The 19,912-nt window shown below is 43.8% G+C and overlaps 1 protein-coding gene across 3 annotated transcripts in view; it reads left to right on the top strand.

Annotated features, from left to right (window-relative positions):
• Positions 1 to 19,912, top strand: part of stab1 (stabilin 1) — a 257,111-nt gene that overhangs the window by 180,429 nt on the left and 56,770 nt on the right. For all 3 annotated transcript variants that reach the window (XM_041191185.1, XM_041191184.1, XM_041191186.1), the window contains 9 exons: positions 363 to 436; positions 890 to 964; positions 2,680 to 2,799; positions 4,272 to 4,319; positions 4,418 to 4,498; positions 7,220 to 7,366; positions 13,029 to 13,166; positions 16,002 to 16,061; positions 18,069 to 18,245. In XM_041191185.1, coding sequence (XP_041047119.1) covers positions 363 to 436; positions 890 to 964; positions 2,680 to 2,799; positions 4,272 to 4,319; positions 4,418 to 4,498; positions 7,220 to 7,366; positions 13,029 to 13,166; positions 16,002 to 16,061; positions 18,069 to 18,245 — 920 coding nt within the window. The remainder of the gene's footprint in view (positions 1 to 362; positions 437 to 889; positions 965 to 2,679; positions 2,800 to 4,271; positions 4,320 to 4,417; positions 4,499 to 7,219; positions 7,367 to 13,028; positions 13,167 to 16,001; positions 16,062 to 18,068; positions 18,246 to 19,912) is intronic.

Raw genomic sequence — 19,912 nt, 5'->3', positions numbered from 1 at the left:
CATAACCAAGAGATCAGCTTTATGATCTTCATGTATGAACATTTTTCTTTGCTAGTCTGAGTAGTGGTACCAAAGGTTTTGCATTTTGACTAATATTGTTGTTCTGATTAGAACCCAGTTATTATAATTGATTTTTGGGCTGTGCCACAGATTGGTAGAGCAAGGCATTGAGATGTTTTGGCAACAAGAGCATAAAGAGGAGATGAAGTGAAAAGGTGAAATAGAATAGTAAACTTGGTGAGTTCTTTATCCAGCTTAAGTAAATTCAATGGAAGAAAGTAATCGACTTTGGAAGATTTTGCTAATTATACCACACTTTGTTCCATTAATAACTTGTGATATTGCATTTTATTCCAAATCAGAAATTGATGGCTGTATAGAAGGAAATGGTGGCTGTCATGAAAAAGCAGAATGCACTAAAACAGGACCGAATCAGGTAAGGCAAGATTTTGTACATTGATTTCTAGCTGTTCCAATTTATTTAGTTTGTCTCTTTACAGTTTTATATCATTGTTTTCCCAGCATTATTGTACTTATACTGAGCAGGGTCAGAAACTGGGTTGTCAATAGCAGAAAGCCAAAAATCAAGATAAGCATTTTAGCAACAGATGAGGTTAATTGAATTCAAAGAGCAGCTGGATCTGTTAAGGGTTAAGCTGGGTGTATACATTATGACAGAAGTGACAACCATGTTAAATGAATTCTTCACAAACAAGCCAGGATTGTAAATTTCCAGATCCAGCCAAATGGGCTCAGGAAAAATGTAACTCTGAGATTCCAGCTTGTTATTCTCTGATTGGGAGTGTACTACACAAAATAGCATACCCCACCCACACAGATATTTCTAATTATGGTGTCCCTCCTTTCTTTGATGTGTTCCTCATTCCAGGTCGCCTGTAATTGCCTCCCTGGATACTATGGAGATGGAAAAAAATCCTGTGCACCTGTCAACCTTTGCGAAAAGGTTAGCAACAAACTTATAGACCTAAAAATTCAAAAGCACCTACTTTTGATGCAAATCAGTCTTGGAGCAGGAACCTCAAGCAAACATTAGGCTCCTTATCTACATATATAAAGAGCCTAATACCTATGTCAGGAATGGGCAAAGCCATGCCACTAGTTTCTACTTACCAACATACACTTTCGGCATGCTTCCTGTCCAATATTTTGGGACATTAGTAGACTGCATACATCTGAAAAATGAGTGCTTCGCAACCCAATTGCAAAGTCAAAATTATAACAGAGGGGTGGATTTTCATGTTAGAGGTGGGTAACGAGAGTTGGGAAATTTCCCAACTCGGCACTCCAGCCTTGGGAAAAAGTGACTCAAAAGGCCTGATTTGTGTTTGGGGGAGGGGGGAGGTGAATGTGTGCTGGAGTCAGATACACCGGCCCTGGTTGCAGATTGGAGGCAACCACAAGGGCTACCAAGTGCCAAGGCAGGCAAATTAAAAGGCCTGCCTCAGCTCTCTGGGACTTTGTTCCAGTTGTTTTATCCAATATTAGGCTCTCTAGCTCTCATCCATCACATCCACTCACCCTCCACCCACTCCCAATGGCCCCCATATCTTCCACGCTGACTCATGCCCCTCCACCCACCCGCAGAAGCCCCTCAGACCCTCCATGACAACCAATGCCCCTCCACCTGCCCTCATATCCTCTATGCCAACCCATGCCCATCACCCACCCTCAATCACCCTTCCTACCCTCTATGCGAACTCATAGCGCTTCAATGCCCATTAATCCAATATGCACTCTTTACAGAACCAATAAATCCTTAGTGACAATGGCATATGTAGAAAAGCTTTGAAAAAAAAACAGCCTTTCTTAAAGTTTTATAACCACTGTTCATAATACAACCAGACTTTTAAAGTATCAATAGCAGAAACTATAAACACTTGGTATCTCTTTATCTTGTGTAAATAAACATTGTCCATTGACAAAATAGATATAAGGAAAAAAGCTTTCAAGTAAGCAATGTTTCCCTTGTGTGTACCTGTTTCAAGAAATTTATGGAAGTCTGGGCTCTCAGCCAAGCATGCATAATAATTGGGGTGGGTGGTACAACATCCACATAAAGTTACATTAATTCTCCTGACTGAGAAGCATTCAAAAAAAAACACAGACCAAGCCAAATTTTTTAAATTTAAGGGAGCTACAATCTGAAATGTGCTTGATTTGCTCGCTGGCCCACCCTTCACAATTGGGATCAATTGTCAAAATAACCAGACCCAAGCTTCCTCTCATGTAGAGGCTTTGTAGATTGATTAGTAAAGAAGTTTCCTGCTTCTAAAAATATATCTGTCACTGTACTGAGCTGAAGCATTTTTATTTTAAGACCTATTTTCTTCATAAACTTGGTTTGATTTTGATTTTGATAATATTTTTAAAATTCTAAGTTAATAAGGTCAACTTTAGCCATTTTGCCTTTTGCATATTGAGGTCTTTTCGTATTTGAATTTGTCAAAACTAGGACAATGCAATAAATGCATTAGCATGTAAACAATAGCACAAGAAAGGAAGAATATTCATATTACAACGTATAGGACCAATACAGTTATTTTATACTTGTTTCTGAACAACTTTATATTAGAGAGATCTGACCAAAAATATTACTAATGTCAAATCCAAAAATTGCATTTGATCCTGTCTAACTTTTGCCTTCATCTCCAATTTAAGAAAAATGGGGGCTGTGGTCCATTTGCCCGCTGCCAGGTGACAGGGCCAGGAACGAGAAAATGCACCTGCAGGATGGGCTACATTATGGTTGGACTTTCTTGTCGGGGCAAAATCTCACAGGTAGTATGCAAAGTTATTTTTAGGCATTTGAAACGGAACTTCTATTATTCCAAAACACAGTATTAATTTGATGTAACATATGAACAAATGCAGGAAAGGGAATGAAACAGAATTATTTTCCTCAGAATTATGTTTTATTTAATTATTTGCTATTCTATATCAGTGCTGCAGTGTAGCCTTGAAGTAGTGCCATTGATCAGAGAACTTCCTTCAGATAAGATGTTTATTTGATGCCCTGTCCTTTTGATCCAGTGGTTCAAGTACTCATAAAATCCTGGAGGTGATTTTCAACCGTTGGCTCCCTGATTCTCATCTGAACAAAGGCTGGTGGCTGAAAATTGGGGAGGAGAACCCCGGTTGTCCTTTGACACTATAATGTAATGTTCAGGACCCCATTTAAAATTTTCATGACATAAAGGGACTTAAGATGAATGTTCAAGGAATAGCCCAGAAGTGAACAAATGTGTTCCTCCTCAATAAAAGTACTGAGACTCATTAGTTGCCCATGCTTCACCCATTCATCAATCAGCTCCACTCATCCATTCTCTCCCCAACACAACCCTCTCCTGCCCCAGGCTGACCTATTACCTGATAATTTTCAATTGAAGACCTCTCAACACTGGCTCCAGATGCACACTGCTGCTGCTCCAGGGAACTTTTCACTGTTGCAAGCTGAAGTCAAAAGACAAGAAGGGAGAGAAGAAATTCCTCAAGACGGAGATGAGAAGGAATTACTTCTCTCAGAGGGTCGTTAGTCTTTTCAATTCTGAGTGGTGGAGGCAGAGTCATTGGAATTATTCAAGCCTAAATTAGACAGATTTTTGATGACAAAAGAGTTATTGAGAACAATTAGGAAAGTGGAGTTAAAGCCACAATCAGATCACCCTTGATCTTATTGAATGGCGGAGCAAGCTTGATGGGCTGAATGGTCTACTCCTGCTCCTATTTCTTATGATCTTATTTCTCATTTACATCACCAAAGGAACACTAGGGCTGATTATAATTTCAAGCGAATGGCATGTGGATAAGAACATAGGATGGTTCCCAGTTTGAAAATTACAAGTGACCTCTCGCCTGAAACTGTCGAGTGCTCTGGCCTTCATCATAGGGCCTTGTCGCAGGGTGATGGTAAATGATCTGACACTATTTTTAAGCTGCATGCACCCAGTTTGTGACAAATGCAACAGAGTGAAATTGGATCTTTTGCCTCGTCATTCACCTCATTTTTGTTTGTGAAATAATTGTGTGTGTAAAATGCCTCTCACATTTGCTGAAACTCTGCTCACTTCATTATCTATGAAACACTTTGAGATATTCCTCAGAGTATGTGTAAGGTGATGCAAGTCCTCCTTTATCTTTGCCATCAAATAACAGGTGCCATCATAAAATATCATAAAATATAAATTATCTTGCCATGAATTTTGTTATAAAGGCCTTAATGAAAAGAAACAAAATCTGAATTTTTTTGACAGGAACTTGCCCGGGAATCAGATGCAGCCTTGTTTTACAGATACCTTCAGGTAACGATGGACCATTTTAATCTTTACAGGCTAAATTCATGAAGATTATCTATTAGAACCTTGCTCAACCATTCTTCAATTTTTTTGAACCATTACAGACAAACAACATCAAAGAACTTAATGGCAAAGGGCCGTTCACGGTGTTTGTGCCAAGGCTGGATCTTAGTCAGAATAACACGGTAACTATATATTAATAACACAGATCATATTTCATTATCAAAAGACTTGTGGGAAATCTTAGCTGTTTTTCCAAATACCACTGCCTTCATTTTGCAGAAAGGAATACACAGCCTGGTAGAGAGATCATTTGAAAGGTCATCGACCCGAAATGTTGTATTTCATTTTCATTCCTGGGTCCCAATCCTGCCATCCAGAGCAAATGCCAGCACTGGGACTCAGAGGGCGATTTTCAAGGAGGTGGCCAACTAAGTGTTGTCTCTGTGAGCCCTGTCTAACTAAAAATAGAGGGCTGGCTTCCAAGGCTGGGCAGTCAATAGGATACCCCCCCAGCATTGAAATATTGACAGCCCCATGGTCAGAGATGGGAACTTCTTTTGCGGGTAGGGGAACAAGAGGGTGCCTCAAGATGGAGGCACCCCCTGAAGAATGTTTCAAAGATTAAAACTAAAAAATGTCCACAGCTGCCAGACCACCATTGTGCAGAGGGAATTCCTGTATAAGACACTCTGCAGCCACAACAGTACCCCTCTGGCAATACAGCTGGGGCATTGGGGAGTTAAATTCAATGAAGCATTGATAATCCCTTGTTCTGCTTCAATTCAACTGCTGGGCTTTGGCCTCAGCGGGACCTGTCTGCCATCTGGAAAATTCCAGACAACTTCTGACAAGTACCCTCAATGGGCAATATAATTCACCTAATTGGCTACTTACTACTGTCGGCCAAGTAGTCATCATCCCACATCTTGAACCAACCTCAATGAAAATTACGTGGAGACGGGACCATGGCAACAGACCAGCATGCTGCCTGGCAACGAGAAATTGGGGCTTTGCCAACATCTGGTCCTGCCTCCACATCCCATCGAAAATTCAGCCCATTAACTTTCTCCCTTCTCTGATGCTACCAGATCTGCTGAGTATTTTCAGCATTTTCAGTTTTTATTTCAGATTTCCAGCATCCACAGTGTTTTGCTTTGATAAACATTCTTGGTTTATAATGATCTAACCAGGGCAATGGTAGGCTCCCTATCACTGGCCTCAGCACACTGAGCTAAGGAGGGAAAAAAATTCCCTCAGGCTCCATATCCTCATCCGTATCAGGCTTGCTATTTCATGACCTCATGCTGGGAGTGTCTGATTACACATGAGGGCAGGATCAGGTTTGGCTGTGCCTCCACCAAGAATGAAAACTCATAAAGGTGGCTTCGTGCCCATGGAGATAACCCCCAGACCAACAATTTCAGCAGCAAAAGGGGAGGAAGCAATGTATAAAAATGAAGAAAGAATCATATGCACAAAGGAAAATCTGTAAGTAATTTTGATTTCTTTTGTATTTTTACTGTCCCTGTTGCAAATTTTCTGTAAGGATCTCAAATACACCCATCAAATTTAATGAAATTATATGAAATTCATGGCAGAAAATATGAAGTGTTCTCTGTGTAATCTCTTTATCATTTCACCTTATTGGTTTATTTTTGACTAAGGAATGATCTGGCATCTAAGTATCCCACAATGTTATGTGCAGTAATCAATGTACTTTTTAAATTTGGACTTACAATAAAAAATATTATTTTCTTCACCTTCAAATAACTTCCTAATTATTGCTCCTCATCATATTGCATGTGACAGCTGCAGAGGATTATTAACTTGTTGTACTTGAAGTAGAGCTTAGAAAGTTCAATTAGTTTTCAAAATGAATATTTAGTACTTTGTATTGCATGATGGTGATATCATTAAATTAGCGGTATGTGATCAGTTCATATTCTAACTAAATATGTAGATGATGTGAAACCCAGCCGAGGGGATGTTTTAGGGTCTGACAACCTGTGCAATTGAATAGGACCCCGAGACAGTCAGAGACCCCAAGATAATCAGGAGACCCAAAGAAGGTCAGGAGAACCCGAGACAGTCACAGGCCCCCGGGCATTCCCATAACCACATTATGCTGGCAGCATTGTTCAGTCGAGGCGGGCTGAGCTCTCAACCTATCATACTCCATCTGTATGAATGTTCCTCATCATTGGCCAAGTCAGGATCAGCATTAGGATCATGCAGCAACTGTAATTTCACTGTCAGGGAACCCTGATCAGACCCAGTCTCCAAACCAAAACTTTTAGGGCCCCCCCAAAAGTCAAATACTAGCCTGCTAATGGGACCTCAAGTGCCCAGCATACATTGGAAAATCAGTTATGCTGCCCTTGTTTTTATGTCAATTAACATCAATGATTGGGAAATTGTGAGCAGCACACCTATAGTTTCTGATGAGTGCCCTGCTGATGACATGAGGCTTTGCAAAATCTACCCTATTGTGTAGCCCTCCCTTAAAACTTGTTCTGGGTCTTTGATATGACATTCCCAAATCTGTTGCTAAAACCTAAACTCCCAGGCTGTCCCATTTAAAATGGAGATGAGGAGGAATTTCTTCTCTCAGGGGGCCATTAATCTTTGGAATTCTCCACAGCAGGGAGAGGTGAGGGCTGGGTCATTGAATGGATTAAAGGTTGAATTGGTCAGATGTTTGATCTACAAGGCAGTCAAGGGTTATGGCGAGAAGGCAGGAAAGTAAAGTTGAGGCCAAGATCAAATCAACCGTGAACTTCTTAAATGGTGGAGCAGGCTTGAGATCTAAATGGCCTAATCTTGCTCCTACTTCTTAGTTTCTTATGATCTTAAGTTGATTGTAAACTGCCTTTGTCAAATTAATGAGAGAATTTCCTTAACAGATGGAAGAATGGAAAACACGTGGTTTGATTGGAGATTTGCTTCGCTATCACATTGTAGGCTGTGGGAAACTTTTCCACAATGATCTAAGGAAACAGACTTCCCTTGTTGCTTTATCTGGAAACTCTATTCGGATCTCCTGGAAACAGGTGTGTATGTATATATCCCATAACTTGTTCTCTTATTGATCAATTGTATTGTACCAAATCTTAAAAATGTCGCTTTGAGCTCAAGCATCTAAAAACCAAGAGGTCCCAATTGAAATTGCGTGCAAAGATAATGCAGAAATCCATTTCCTTATTTTAAAAGTGTTTGCATCATTCACATAAGGCATCTCATTAATATTCTAATACATACACTTTGCAACCTTTAAATCAGCTAATCATGAAAATGGCCACATATTTCAAGGACAAATTACCCTGTGTGTATCAACCCAAACCTTGAGCCCTACTTTGCACATCACTCTGTGTAACATATGGCCAGAATTTTCCCGTTGGTGTGTGGGAACAGGCCCTGCATGCCCGTACGTAAAATGACACGTGATAACATTGGACGAGCATCCCGATGTCACCACACGTCATTGCGATATTTCGTTGGGCGGGCGGGCACACGTTGATATCCAATGCCCACCCGCCATTAATTAATGGGCTATTTAAGGCCCTTGAGGCGCCAATTGACAGCAATTTTTCAGCGCCCGTGCAATCCTTGGGTCGGCGCACAGGTGCAATGGGCAGTCGGGTAGGACACATTTGTATAACCCTCATCTGCGAGCGGGATAAGAGGGCTCAGTGGGATCGCAAGTGTGCTCTGTCAAATATTGATTTTTCAAAGTCACTGATACTTGCTTGTGTGATCTGCAATACTTCAAAACGCATACCAACTGCTTGGTCTGGACTCACAACCTTCAGGTCAGCACTCTGCAGTGAGGAATCTTTTTTGGGCCTGCAAGTTTCAGGAAGCCTTCCCTTAGCCTTGGAGTGGGAGCTGAACTCTCCACTGGAGGCACCTCCTCTGAGGAGGAAGGGAGGGCTAGAAGGGGGAGGAGGCCAGGAGTGCACATTCAGCCTCTAAGGGAGCCACCCTTGGGAGGATGGGCGCAGGCACAAGGGGCTCAGAGCCAAGAGGTAGTCCAAGGTGGAAGGGGCCACAGAAGACGCCAATATCCTGCTGCCAGGGTATACAGGTGGCGAAGCAGCTATCTCAATATGTCTGAGGTGCAGTGCCGAAGGATGCTCCAACTCTCAAGGGAGACAGTCAACTATATCTGTCAGATGATTGGGCCTGAGATCTCCGCAAACTGTGTGGGTGGATGCCCCATGCCAGTGGCTTTAAAGGTCACAGCTGCCCTCAACTTCTACACCTCTGGCTCTTTTCAGGGGCTGGTGGGTGATCTTTGCGGTGTCTCTCAATCAGCTGTCCACACTTGTGTCAAGCAGGTTATAGACGCTCTGTTCAGGCGTGCATTGACCTTCATCCACTAGTGTTGAGACCAGGCAAGTCAGACATAGCGAGCTAGAGTCTTTGCGGCGATTGCTGGCTTCCCCCTCCTCCATATGGCCATCAAGGCTCCAGCAGGTGAGCTTGGTGCCTTCGTCAACAGGAAGGGCTTCCACTTCATGAACGTGCAGATAGTGTGTGATCACAGGATGCTGATTCTACAAGTCTGCAAGGAACCCAGGCAGGTCCCACGACGTCTACATCCTCAGACACTCCCAAGTGCCAGGGCTCTTCAGTGCTCCGGCTCGGCTGTGTGGATGGCTGCTGGGTGACAAGGGCTATCCCCTCAGAAGGTGGCTCATGACTCCTCTCCACCATCCAAGATCAGAAGCTGAGCAGCGTACAATAGGAGCCACACCTCCACAAGGGCTGTGGTGGAGAGAGCCATCGGTCTTCCGATGCCAGGACCGCTCAGGGGGCGCGCTCCAGTACTCCCCAGATCATATTTTGCTGATAGTGGTTGCATGCTGCGCTCTCCACAATCTTGCGCTGGAAAGGGGGGACGCTGTGGACGATGAAGATGTCGACGCAGTGGCTGCAGCTGCACACGATGAGTCCAGTAGTGAGTCTGAGGATGAGCACGCACAGGGAAATGCTGAGGGGATAGACGCTGACCCGGGCATACTCCAGGGAGGCAGGGACACCCAGGGGGCTTTAATCCAATGAACCTTCAACTAGCACACCACATATGGACCTCCAGGACAAGCCTGAGCTGCAGGCTTCATATTCAATATCTGAGTGCAAAATCTGTCTGGATAGGAACATTAACTAAGAGCCTTGTCAATAAAGCTGAATGTCCCACAAATCACTCATAACATTTTTGGAAACCATCCACCTGCAGAAGAAAAGAGGCACCCTCAACCACGGTGACATGTCTGAATTTAATATGACAAAGGAACTGAAGAAAACAAAATGACAAAGGTGTTAAAAATCACACCAAATCACAAAGACCCAATTGTGGGCCAACACAAAAGCACCAGTGATAAACCCATGGTGTGCCTAAGGTGCCTTATGTTTACATTTTCGAGTGCTATGTCTTGGTGCTGACTCCTCACTGTGAGTGGCATCTGAGACAGCCTGCTGACTCTGCTGTCCTGTTGTCCTCAATGACCTTGGCAGTCATCCTCTGGCATGTGGAGCCTATGCTGGCCCTGCCCGGGAGGGAGCTACCAGTTCCACAGCTGGTATCTCTCCAGTCATCGCAGACTCACCGGATGCCACGGTCACTGACAGAGGGGCGGAGGAGCCGCTGCCCTCATCTGGAGCGCCCTGAGAGGAGTTCGCGGAGATGACAGGCAGCTGCTGCACTGACTTGAGGTTGCTTTGGACCTCCCTGCTCACCGTGGATGGATGGGTACCGAGCTGGGAATCTCCCACATTGGCAATGACCAGCTGATGTCGGTGCCAATGTGAGGGCTTGCTGGTCCAAGCGCATCCCGAGGAAGCCCTGATTGGTCTCCTGGAGGAGCCTTTCCATGAGAGTCGTCACTCTATGGAGGATGCATGGTGCTTGGACATGAGGCTCATTGCTTCGGCGATAGTCCACGTAGACTCCACCACAGATACCAAGCCAAGCATAGCCTCATGTATCTTCCACCAGATGCTCCCAGACACCCTGCCGCATTTCCTGCATTTGCTGCATTGTGGCACATCATCAGGCACCGACTGAGCATATGCCTGGTCCCCTGCAGTCCTCCGACTGCTGGCTCCATGGGCACTCTCTGTCTCTGCCAGCTCCTCCAGTGACTGTGAAGTGACCTCACCGCTGTGCCCCGGGACACTAGCCGATGTTCTAATTCCCACCGAGGTGCTAGTATCTGCACTGGTGCCTGCCTGACAGAGATGGTGTGATGCTAGTGAGACTTCAGGGCCCTCAGGCGTGAGAGGGGGCATCTGCTGCTCCTCCCCCCGGCCCTGCACCGCTGATGTTGAAAGGAAGAACAAGGACATTGGATCAGTTAACAGTTAACAATGTCAGTGTGCATCCCTGTCCCTTGGATCATTATGTGCTTATCCTTCCATAAGCAATGGTCAAACCATGTTGTAAACTTCAATCACTGAACATCTAGCACTGCCATGGCTATTGGGAGAACAATAGTGACCTCACTGCTGGGCATACAAACCTGCCCGTGGCACCCCAGCCTCACCGACACCGATGGACCTGGGTGCATGGTGCCTCTCCAGACCTAGGGCCTCCTGCTCGAAGCGGCTGAGAATCGCTAACTGTGCCAGCCCACCACCAGCCTTCACCCACTCGGCAGCATTATGTGCATTCTTCTCCTGAAAAGGAGAGAAGAGCATTGATCAGTGCTAATTGTACCTGGAATCTCTTCACAGATGGCCCACCCCAACCAGAGTGGGACATTGCAGGGCTCCAGTGCCTCCTCACCCCGCTGATGCCAAACACTCACACAAAGATGCCAGGCCTGTCCCACCCTCACCCCCACCACCGCTTTGGCCACATCTGCTGCCTACATCACATTAGGCACCACACGGTCTAACCTTCCATAGCAAGGAGGCGCAAGCATGAGAAACGCAGAGGACAGCAGATCGATCGGTGCCACGCCACCTAGAAGCTCCCCTCCCAGCAGGTCATCACCCTGACTTTGACATGTCCTGGAGCTCCAGCACCGCGCCTAGGTGCAGCTACTCCAGGTTGCCCCCAATACAGTAATGTGGGTCTCAGTGTAACACACGCTATGGGTGCAGAACCCATCTCTTCACCACCCTCTCAGGGTGACCTCAGCATGGGCAATATTTGCTGGCCCACCCAGCGAAGGACACATGCCGTCAATGATTCAATGCAGTCACTACACTCAGAGTTGGGGGGTGGGGGTGTGGTCAGGGGGGAAAGCCTACCTGATGCACCTGCTGGGTTAAGTGACCAATGCCAACATGGTACTCACCCTTCCTGAGCGCAACAGGTCATTGAAGCGCTTGCAATATTGGATCTAGGTGCGCCGCACCACATCCCGGGAGCTCACCACCTCCGCCACCTCCTCCCAGGTACATTTGGTCATGTTGGGGAGCTTCCTCCTCCCGTCCTGGGGTACAAGGACCTCCCGCCATACTGCCAACTCCTCCAGGAGGGCAGCAAGGCAATCATCTGAAAAACGAGGGGTACAGTGCCCCCTGCCCTACCCTCCTGCAGTGCTCTGGGGAGCCCTTCCACTGGCCATCATTCTCAGCCTTTGAAAAGCTGCCATTGGGCCCAACAGTCATTGCAGTCCCGCCACTGCCCACCCACTCCCGCTGTCCTCGGGTGCCGCGATTCACACTGGGCGGGCCTTTATTGGCCCACCCGCGTAAAATGGCAGCGCGGACACAATCGTGGGTGGCAACCAGGTCTACGCCCACACCCACTTCCACACAGCCCGCCCAACAGGCAGAAAATTCTGCCCATAGTAACCCACCTCAGAACCCCACAGCTCCACCAGGGATTCTGAATCTTTGGTTATATTGTTCTGTTTAAAATAAGTATCTACTTTTACATGCCTGTAAGGTCCTTTCCTTGTTGACTCCTTTCACTGCAGTTGAAATTTCTATACAGTGCAGTTTTTTTCTCATTACATGATCCTGATGCCAGGGTTCAATCTCATGACCTTGTCTCTTGCACCACCTTCATGGTCTCACTATTCTCTTTGTGGTTTGGTGATCCCACCAGCAGTTGCCGTCCAAAGTCAACAGATTTTTGGCTGCTCTCCAAATTTTCTGGTTCCGCCAGCGCCAATTCCCACCATGGGCGTGACTAGAAAATCCTAACCTAAAAGTAGGCACAGAACTGAAGGCTAAAGGCTTGGCCTGATCCGTGGATTATACTGTTTAATCACAATTGCCCCTACTCTATTGCTTTAACAATACAACTCAGTATGTTTATTGCTGATGCAGGATGATGATTCACATTAAATACCATATCCAACGTTCCCTCAGATCCCTTTCAACTCACCTTTACACCTGTCCACATCATCTATATTGTATGTGTGACACCAATTTTTTTCTGCAAACACCTCTCTAATCAAAAGAATAAATTATATTCTCCTCTGCTTCAAGCTATCAGCCTGGCCTGAGACTAACTGCATTTGATTCTAAGGATGACGCTTTGCTGCAGATGCACTCAGTCACAGGGGATGAGGAAGGAAACGTGCTGGTGTATCCATGGAGGTGTCTGTGTGCTAGACCATAGTGCATTGCTGGCCAAGAATGCCAGACAAATTTGTAAGGCGGAATAAAGGTGAAGAGAATTTCACTTACTGCGGTTAACTTGAGTGTGATTCTATTTTTAAAAAGTAAACTATTTCACTCTTTTTAATGTAGAATGCAATTTACTTGAATGGAGATGCACAACTCATCAGCACTGACTACATTGCAACAAATGGAATTGTCCATTACATCAACAAGGTCTTAGTTCCATTCAACTTAAAATCTAGCAACCGATTAATCACACCACCTCTGGTAGGTTGCAAGAAAATTTGAAAATACATCATTTTTTTATAAAGGTGATATTTTAGTATTGCAAACTGTATCTTTTTCATTCTCTTTGAACATTAATGTCACATTTTAGGAAATGCATGTGCACCCTGATGACCCAGTGAGTTCATCTAGTCAGTGATTACAGATCTGGAGTGTCAGGTTGAATCATAGATCTGTTAAATCAGCTGATTGCCTTTGGGATTAGCATAGGCGGGATTACATTTCACCTCACTGATCCTAGGTAGTGAAGGAAATACAGACTGGGACCCCTGCTCCTGATTCCTGTTCTCTGCCCTTTACTGGAAATATGCAAGGGCAAGGATAGGATTAGCTTAGTTATGATGTCCCTTGAATAGAACATTCTATCAGTTATCACTTATAAGGCTTTAGTGTTAATTCTGATTAATTTGGGTGAGAAAACAACAAGAGAAAACATTTTATGTTCCTTGTCAATATAGCTGTAAACTCTGTTTTAAAATATATATATATATATAAATTAAAACAAAATAGCATAATCAGTGAAAATATTTGTTGTCCATTTACTAAAAGAATACTCAACATTAGTGACCCAAAGCAGTTATATGTCACCAGGGAGATCAGTTACAGCTGGAGATTGGAACAAGGGTAAGAATAAATCAATGAAATCATGGGCAAAGGAAATTCTTATTTAGTTCTATTTGGTGACCTGCATTAAGAGATTTCATAGAATAATCCATTACTAATCAGCCATACAGACTAGAAGCTCCCAGTTGATTCGCAGGCTGAGTTACTTAAGCTGAGTTAGCAGTGGGGTACACTGCCACATTGCCCTGGGCTATGCAGGGAAGTAAAAAGTAAGCTCTAATTCCTGATTGCTATTCAGAACCCAGAAGAATGATCGCATAAGCTGCCGGACTGTCATAAAAAAATTCAACTGGTTCTACAGAGTCCTTCAGGGAAGGGAACCTGTCACCCTACAGTGTCTGTACAGCCCCTAAATAAAAAGGAAGATGTGCATTTATATAGCATTTTTCACAACAGCTGGACATCTCAAAGTTTTACAGCTTATGTAGTTTTGAAGGATAGTCATTGTCATAATGGAGGAAACTTGGCAACCCATTTGCACACAGCAAAACCCCCACAAACAGCAATATAATGGTGACCAGATAATCTATTCTGGTAATGTTGGTTGAGGAATAACTGGGGGTAACTCCCCTGCTCTTCTTCAAAATAGCACCATGGGACCTTTTGTATCCATCTAAGCAGGCAATTGGGACCACGGTTTAATGTTTCACCTAAAAGACAATACCTCTGGCAGTTCAGCATTGCCTCAGTACTGCACTGAAATGTCAGATTTTTGTGCTCAAGCCCTGAAGTGGGACTTGAACCCCCAACTTTGTGACATATAAATCCAGAGGAACACAGGGCTTAAGAGCAGGACTAGGACATTTGGCCCTTCGAGCCTGCTCTGCCATTCAGTAAGATCATGGCTGAGCTGGTTGTGGTCTCGGCTCCACTTTCCTGCCTGTCCCCCATAACCCTTGACTCCCTTGTTTATCAAAAATCTGTATAACTCTGCCTTGAATACATTCAATGACCCAGCTTCCAATTGCTTTCTGGGGAAGAGAATTCTACATACTAACATTAACGTAGTGCCACATTACATCTTGACTTTTGATGGTCTTTGAAGTGGCCCAGCAAGCTACTCAGTTGTGGAGAAAGCACCTCACTGCATTTTCAGGGCGAGTAGGGATGAACAATAATAAATTGGGCCTTGCCATCATTGGTTACATCCTGAGGATATTTTTTTTTAAAAACAGCATTAGGCTTGGCAGTCAAATTCACTGTCTAGAGTCATACGTGAAATGTGGTCAATTAGGCAAGTTATTGGAGAGCTGCTGCCATGTGCGAAACTGTATCCCAGCAAAATTCAGTGTCTTCAGGAGAAGAGACAGGTTGGAATTTTTTTTTGGCACATTCTCATATATGACTAATTCATTTAAAGTAACTATTATTTATCCTGGACCAATACAAATGGCAAGCTACAGATAACTTCAGGATCACTGGACAGAATTTTATCAAAAAGACCAAAGTTCTGACAATGGACAAAAATGTGTGTCAGGAACACAAACAGCCAGCTGGTGGGACTTTCCCCTTGACTTTAGGAGTTATTTCCCCCTTGATTTTTCAGGATAAAGCTGCCACCGGATCTGCTGTCCTGTTCAGGATGGCTGCCCGTCCCCTAGAGCTAGCTGACCAATCAGAGGGTCAGTAGCTCAGTGGCCTCAGCAGTGCCACCAGGAACAGTGGCCATGGCTTAGGAAGGCAGGGTCTCTGCAGCCTCCCTAGGAAGGCTAAAAGAACATTTTAAAAAACATAAACATTACGTTGAAGGAAGGGAAACCTCCCAATGAGCTAATCACTGGGGCTGCAGGTGCTACCTTCCCAACCTGCTGCCCCCTCTTTGAATGAAAAATGACTACACTCTGGCAGCCACTGGGAGGCCACTTGCATTCAGTTGGCAGCCTCCCCACCCATCAGGGGATGGGGGATCGATCTGCATTCAGCAAAATGCTGATGGCCTGGTAAATGGCTATTAATGATCTATTTGAATATTTAAATTTGTTTCCCACCTCCTTCGGGCAGCCTGTCGGAAGCCAGTCCGGTCGCTAGTAATATTCGCTGGCATGGGGCTGATTCACATCAGCTCCCTCCTGATTTTACTGCCACCTCCACTATGATCCCACCTCGTGCAGATGGGCAAAATCCTGCCCATTATTCTATCTGACCTGGAGCAAACTTTCACATATTTCTTGTGTTTGAATTCTTTATTTGCAGCACAATATCACCACAGTTGCAAATGCTAATGGATACAAGATCTTTAGTACTTTAATCAAGGTAGGACATTTTCTCTAATTAATTAGTGGGTTTCTGGTTGTGCTGTTTCTATTTGGTCATTGGTTACACTATAGCTGAGGGATTGTGCCATGTGGAAGTGGTGGCTGAGTCCACTGAAAACAATTGGATGGAAAGAATGAACTTGGATTTATACAACACCTTAGTCTATCATCAAGACATCTTAATAAGCCACACAACCAATTAGTTACTTTTGAAATAGTCTTTGTTGTTGCGTAGTTTAGGACACCTTCAGGTTGACAACATAGTCACTTCTCTTACTGTTTTAGAATCAATCCATGCCTTGAATATCATCTATTCTGGCTTTGTGAGAGGGGAGATAAAGAAGAATAATCAAATTTTTAGTAACTTTAAAAGAAATCATTCCTGCACTTTCCTTCATTTTGACTTTATGCACAGTGCCATCAGAGCTGGTGTTCACGGGACCAGTGTGTCAAATGGGAATTAACTGATCTTACCTAATGTAGTAATTAAGGTTTTATTTAATATGTAATGTACCTTTAAGAATAATACTTTGTTAAGGAAGATCACATGACCTGTAGTAACCAATAGGAAAGTAGCATGAGCTACCTCAGCGGTCAGTGTAGAGTTAGAGTTGGAGTTGAAAGCACAAGTATCTATTGTAAATAAACTTAAAGTTTCTGCCCAAGAAGTATCTGCTGATCAACTCTGTCATTAATAGTACAACTCGGCCACCACGCAACACCTAATTATAAAAGAAAAAAATACATGGAATTATGCAGCACCTTTCACAACCCTAGGACATCCCAACATGCTTCACAGTCAATGAAGTGCTTTAGAAGTGTGATCCCAGTTGTCATATGTAGGCAAGCATTATGTGCGGTCCACACATTTGAATCTTTTTCAGCCATTCAGGGCCCAGGCCTATGATATGCCCACTGTTCAAAGTATAGAGCCCAAATTGACTTCCAAAAAAATACTCCCACCACATCTTGCAGCCATAATGTGCCTACCCTTCAAGAGCTGCAGGCTACCTCTGAGTGGCGCTAGCCACTTGTGGGCTGTTTTGCACAGCCAGTGAACATTGCGGGTGGCATTGACTCCATCAAAGAATCAAAAAAAAAACAGGCAGCATGAACTTAATGTGCTGCCTGCGATGTTGGTTAATCACATACTGTAATTCCCATGCTCACAGGTTTCACGGGTTATCCAATTTCTCCCCACCTTCTTGCATTTCTACATCTCTACTTCTACTTCAGATTGGCTCTTTAGTGTGTCTCCTCTTCCCGTGCACAGCAGGAATGTAAGAATATTGTAGAGGAGGTGGGATTTTCTGGTCTTCAACTGAAAGACCAGGAAATCTTATTCACTGTAGCATATCAATGCTTCATGAAGAGCGTGGGAGTGCAGCATTTAAGTTAATGCACAAGAAATGTTTGTGGTGGGCACAAATTAAAGATGATCACAAAAACAATTAAAGGAGAGGTTAGAAAATATTTCTTTACATAGTGGGTGGGTGAAATGTGGAATTGGTGAATAGTTTTAAGAAGTAATTAGATAGTTGCTTTTAAAAGAAAAATATTAAAGGACATGGGAAGCAAAGAGGAAAGTTAGACTCCAGTTGTAATCTCATCCAGGAGTGTGGAATTTGTGGGATGAATTACCATTTCTTTGAAGTAACATTTTTTGACTCTGTGGTCTGAATCCCCTTCACTATCCTGCCCCAAATCTTGATGCCACCAACCCTGAGACATGTGTGAAAGACAAAATATCTGGTTCAGATCAGAAGAGCTTCCTGACATTATACCCCTAGGTTGCTGTCATATGATACAGGTGCAGTCCTGAACTTAAGATGTGAGGGCTGCTTATAGAAGTCACAAACTGACAAAAAGAATATCTAAAGCAGACTCCAAATTTTTAACAATATAAACAATATTCCTCCTGAAATCTCTTGGATTTTTATTTTTATATATTTATAAGGCTCTAATTACAGAAAAGTAACAATTAAATTGCTTTTAATTTTCACAGGAAACAAACCTGCTACCTCTACTGGAAGATCCAATCCACAGACCATTCACAATGTTGTGGCCAACAGACGAAGCATTTAATTCTCTTTCAAAAGAGAGGCGGGATTGGCTTTATAGTAATGAGAACAAACACAACCTTGTGGCGTACCTAAAATTTCACATGATCAGGGATTCAAAGGTATTTAAGAACTACGATTGTGGACCATATGTGCTGGATTTTCCAGCAGTTGTGGGACCCTGGCATCTGGCCCGTTTGGGATTTCGAGCACACCTATTTTGACAGTGTTCCTGCAACCTGCTGGGAGGAAGCTGATATGTGTCATTGTTGTCTGGTGGTTCCCAGATGTTATTAATAATCACACTTTACATTTGAAAAGATCAGAAATCTTTATGTTTAATTTTGCCATGCTGTCTGGTACAGACTCTAGTGCAGCTATGTAATGTGGCCCTCTTTATCACTTACACATAACACATTTGTTCCTAGCTAAGTAGTTCCTAACTATTTGCAGATATCTACACATAATAAAACAATATATAACATCCTCTTTCTTTAAAACATAATGTCCCTATCAATGTAACGGATCCAATCATTAACTTTTATAAACTAAAGATTATCTATCAACTTTTGGAAATTAACTGAACCCCATCTTAAAGTCTTTCATAGTGTGTATTCTTTTCTAAAATATTAATTATGGTATCGCTTAGGTGGTAAGATGTTGTGCCTCCATCTTGTAGATTTGACATTCCTTGCTCTTAGTGGTTAGTTGGCATGCTGCACAGGCGATGTTGTGCATGTTGTCCCTGGTGTTCAGGAGTCGTGCTTGCTGTTGCTAAAGTTGTCTCATTTTCTGGTGATGTTTCAGTGTTGTTGCTGGCCTTTTCTGTTTTTCCAGCTATGGAATAAATTGAATATGGACTCTGTTTCTCCTCATTTTTAAAATTCTTTAATGGGGTGCAGCTGGGCCAGCATTTATTGCCCATCCTTGTTGCCCTTGAGAAGATGGTGGTGAGCTGCCTTCTTGAACTGCTACAGTCCATGTGGTGTAAGAACATCCACAGTGCTGTTAGGAAGGGAGTTTCAGGATTTTGACCCAGCAACAGTGATGGAACGGCGATATATTTCCAAGTCAGGATGGTGAGTGACTTGGAGGGGAACTTCCAGGTGATGGTGTTCCCATGTATCTGCTGCCCTTGTCCTTCTAGACGGTAGTGGACGTGAGTTTGGAAGGCGCTGTCGAAGGAGCCTTGGTGAATTCCTGCAGTGCATCTTGTAGATGGTACATACTGCTGCTACTGTGCGTCGGTGGTGGAGGGAGTGAATGTTTGTGGATGTGGTGCCAATCAAGTGGGCTGCTTTATCCTGGACAGTATCAAGCTTCTTGACTGTTGCGGGAGTTGCACTCATCCAGGCAAGTGGAGAGTATTCCATCACACTCCTGACTTGTGTCTTGTAGATGGTAGACAGGCTTTGGGGAGACAGGAGGTGAGTTACTTGTCGCACGGTTCTTAGCTTCTGACCTGCTCTTGTAGCCACTGTATTTATATGGCTAGTCCAGTTCAGTTTCTGGTCAATGGTAACCCCCAGAATGTTGGTAGTGGGGGATTCAGTGGTGGTAATGCCATTGAACATCAAGGGGCAATGTTTAGATTCTCTCTTGTTGGAAATGATCATTGCCTGATACTTGAATGGCACAAATGTTACTTGCCACTTGTCAGCCCAAACCTGGATATTGTCCAGTTCTTGCTGCATTTGGACATGGACTGCTTCAGTATCTGAGGAGTCATGAATAGTGCTGAACATTGTGCAATCATCCCCGCTTCTGACCTTATGATGGAAGGAAGGTC

This window comes from Carcharodon carcharias, chromosome 7 (assembly GCF_017639515.1).
Source record: "Carcharodon carcharias isolate sCarCar2 chromosome 7, sCarCar2.pri, whole genome shotgun sequence".
Taxonomy (NCBI): domain Eukaryota; kingdom Metazoa; phylum Chordata; class Chondrichthyes; order Lamniformes; family Lamnidae; genus Carcharodon; species Carcharodon carcharias.
The sequence above is the reverse complement of the archived record's forward strand: the minus strand, read 5'-3'. Positions and strand labels throughout refer to the sequence as shown.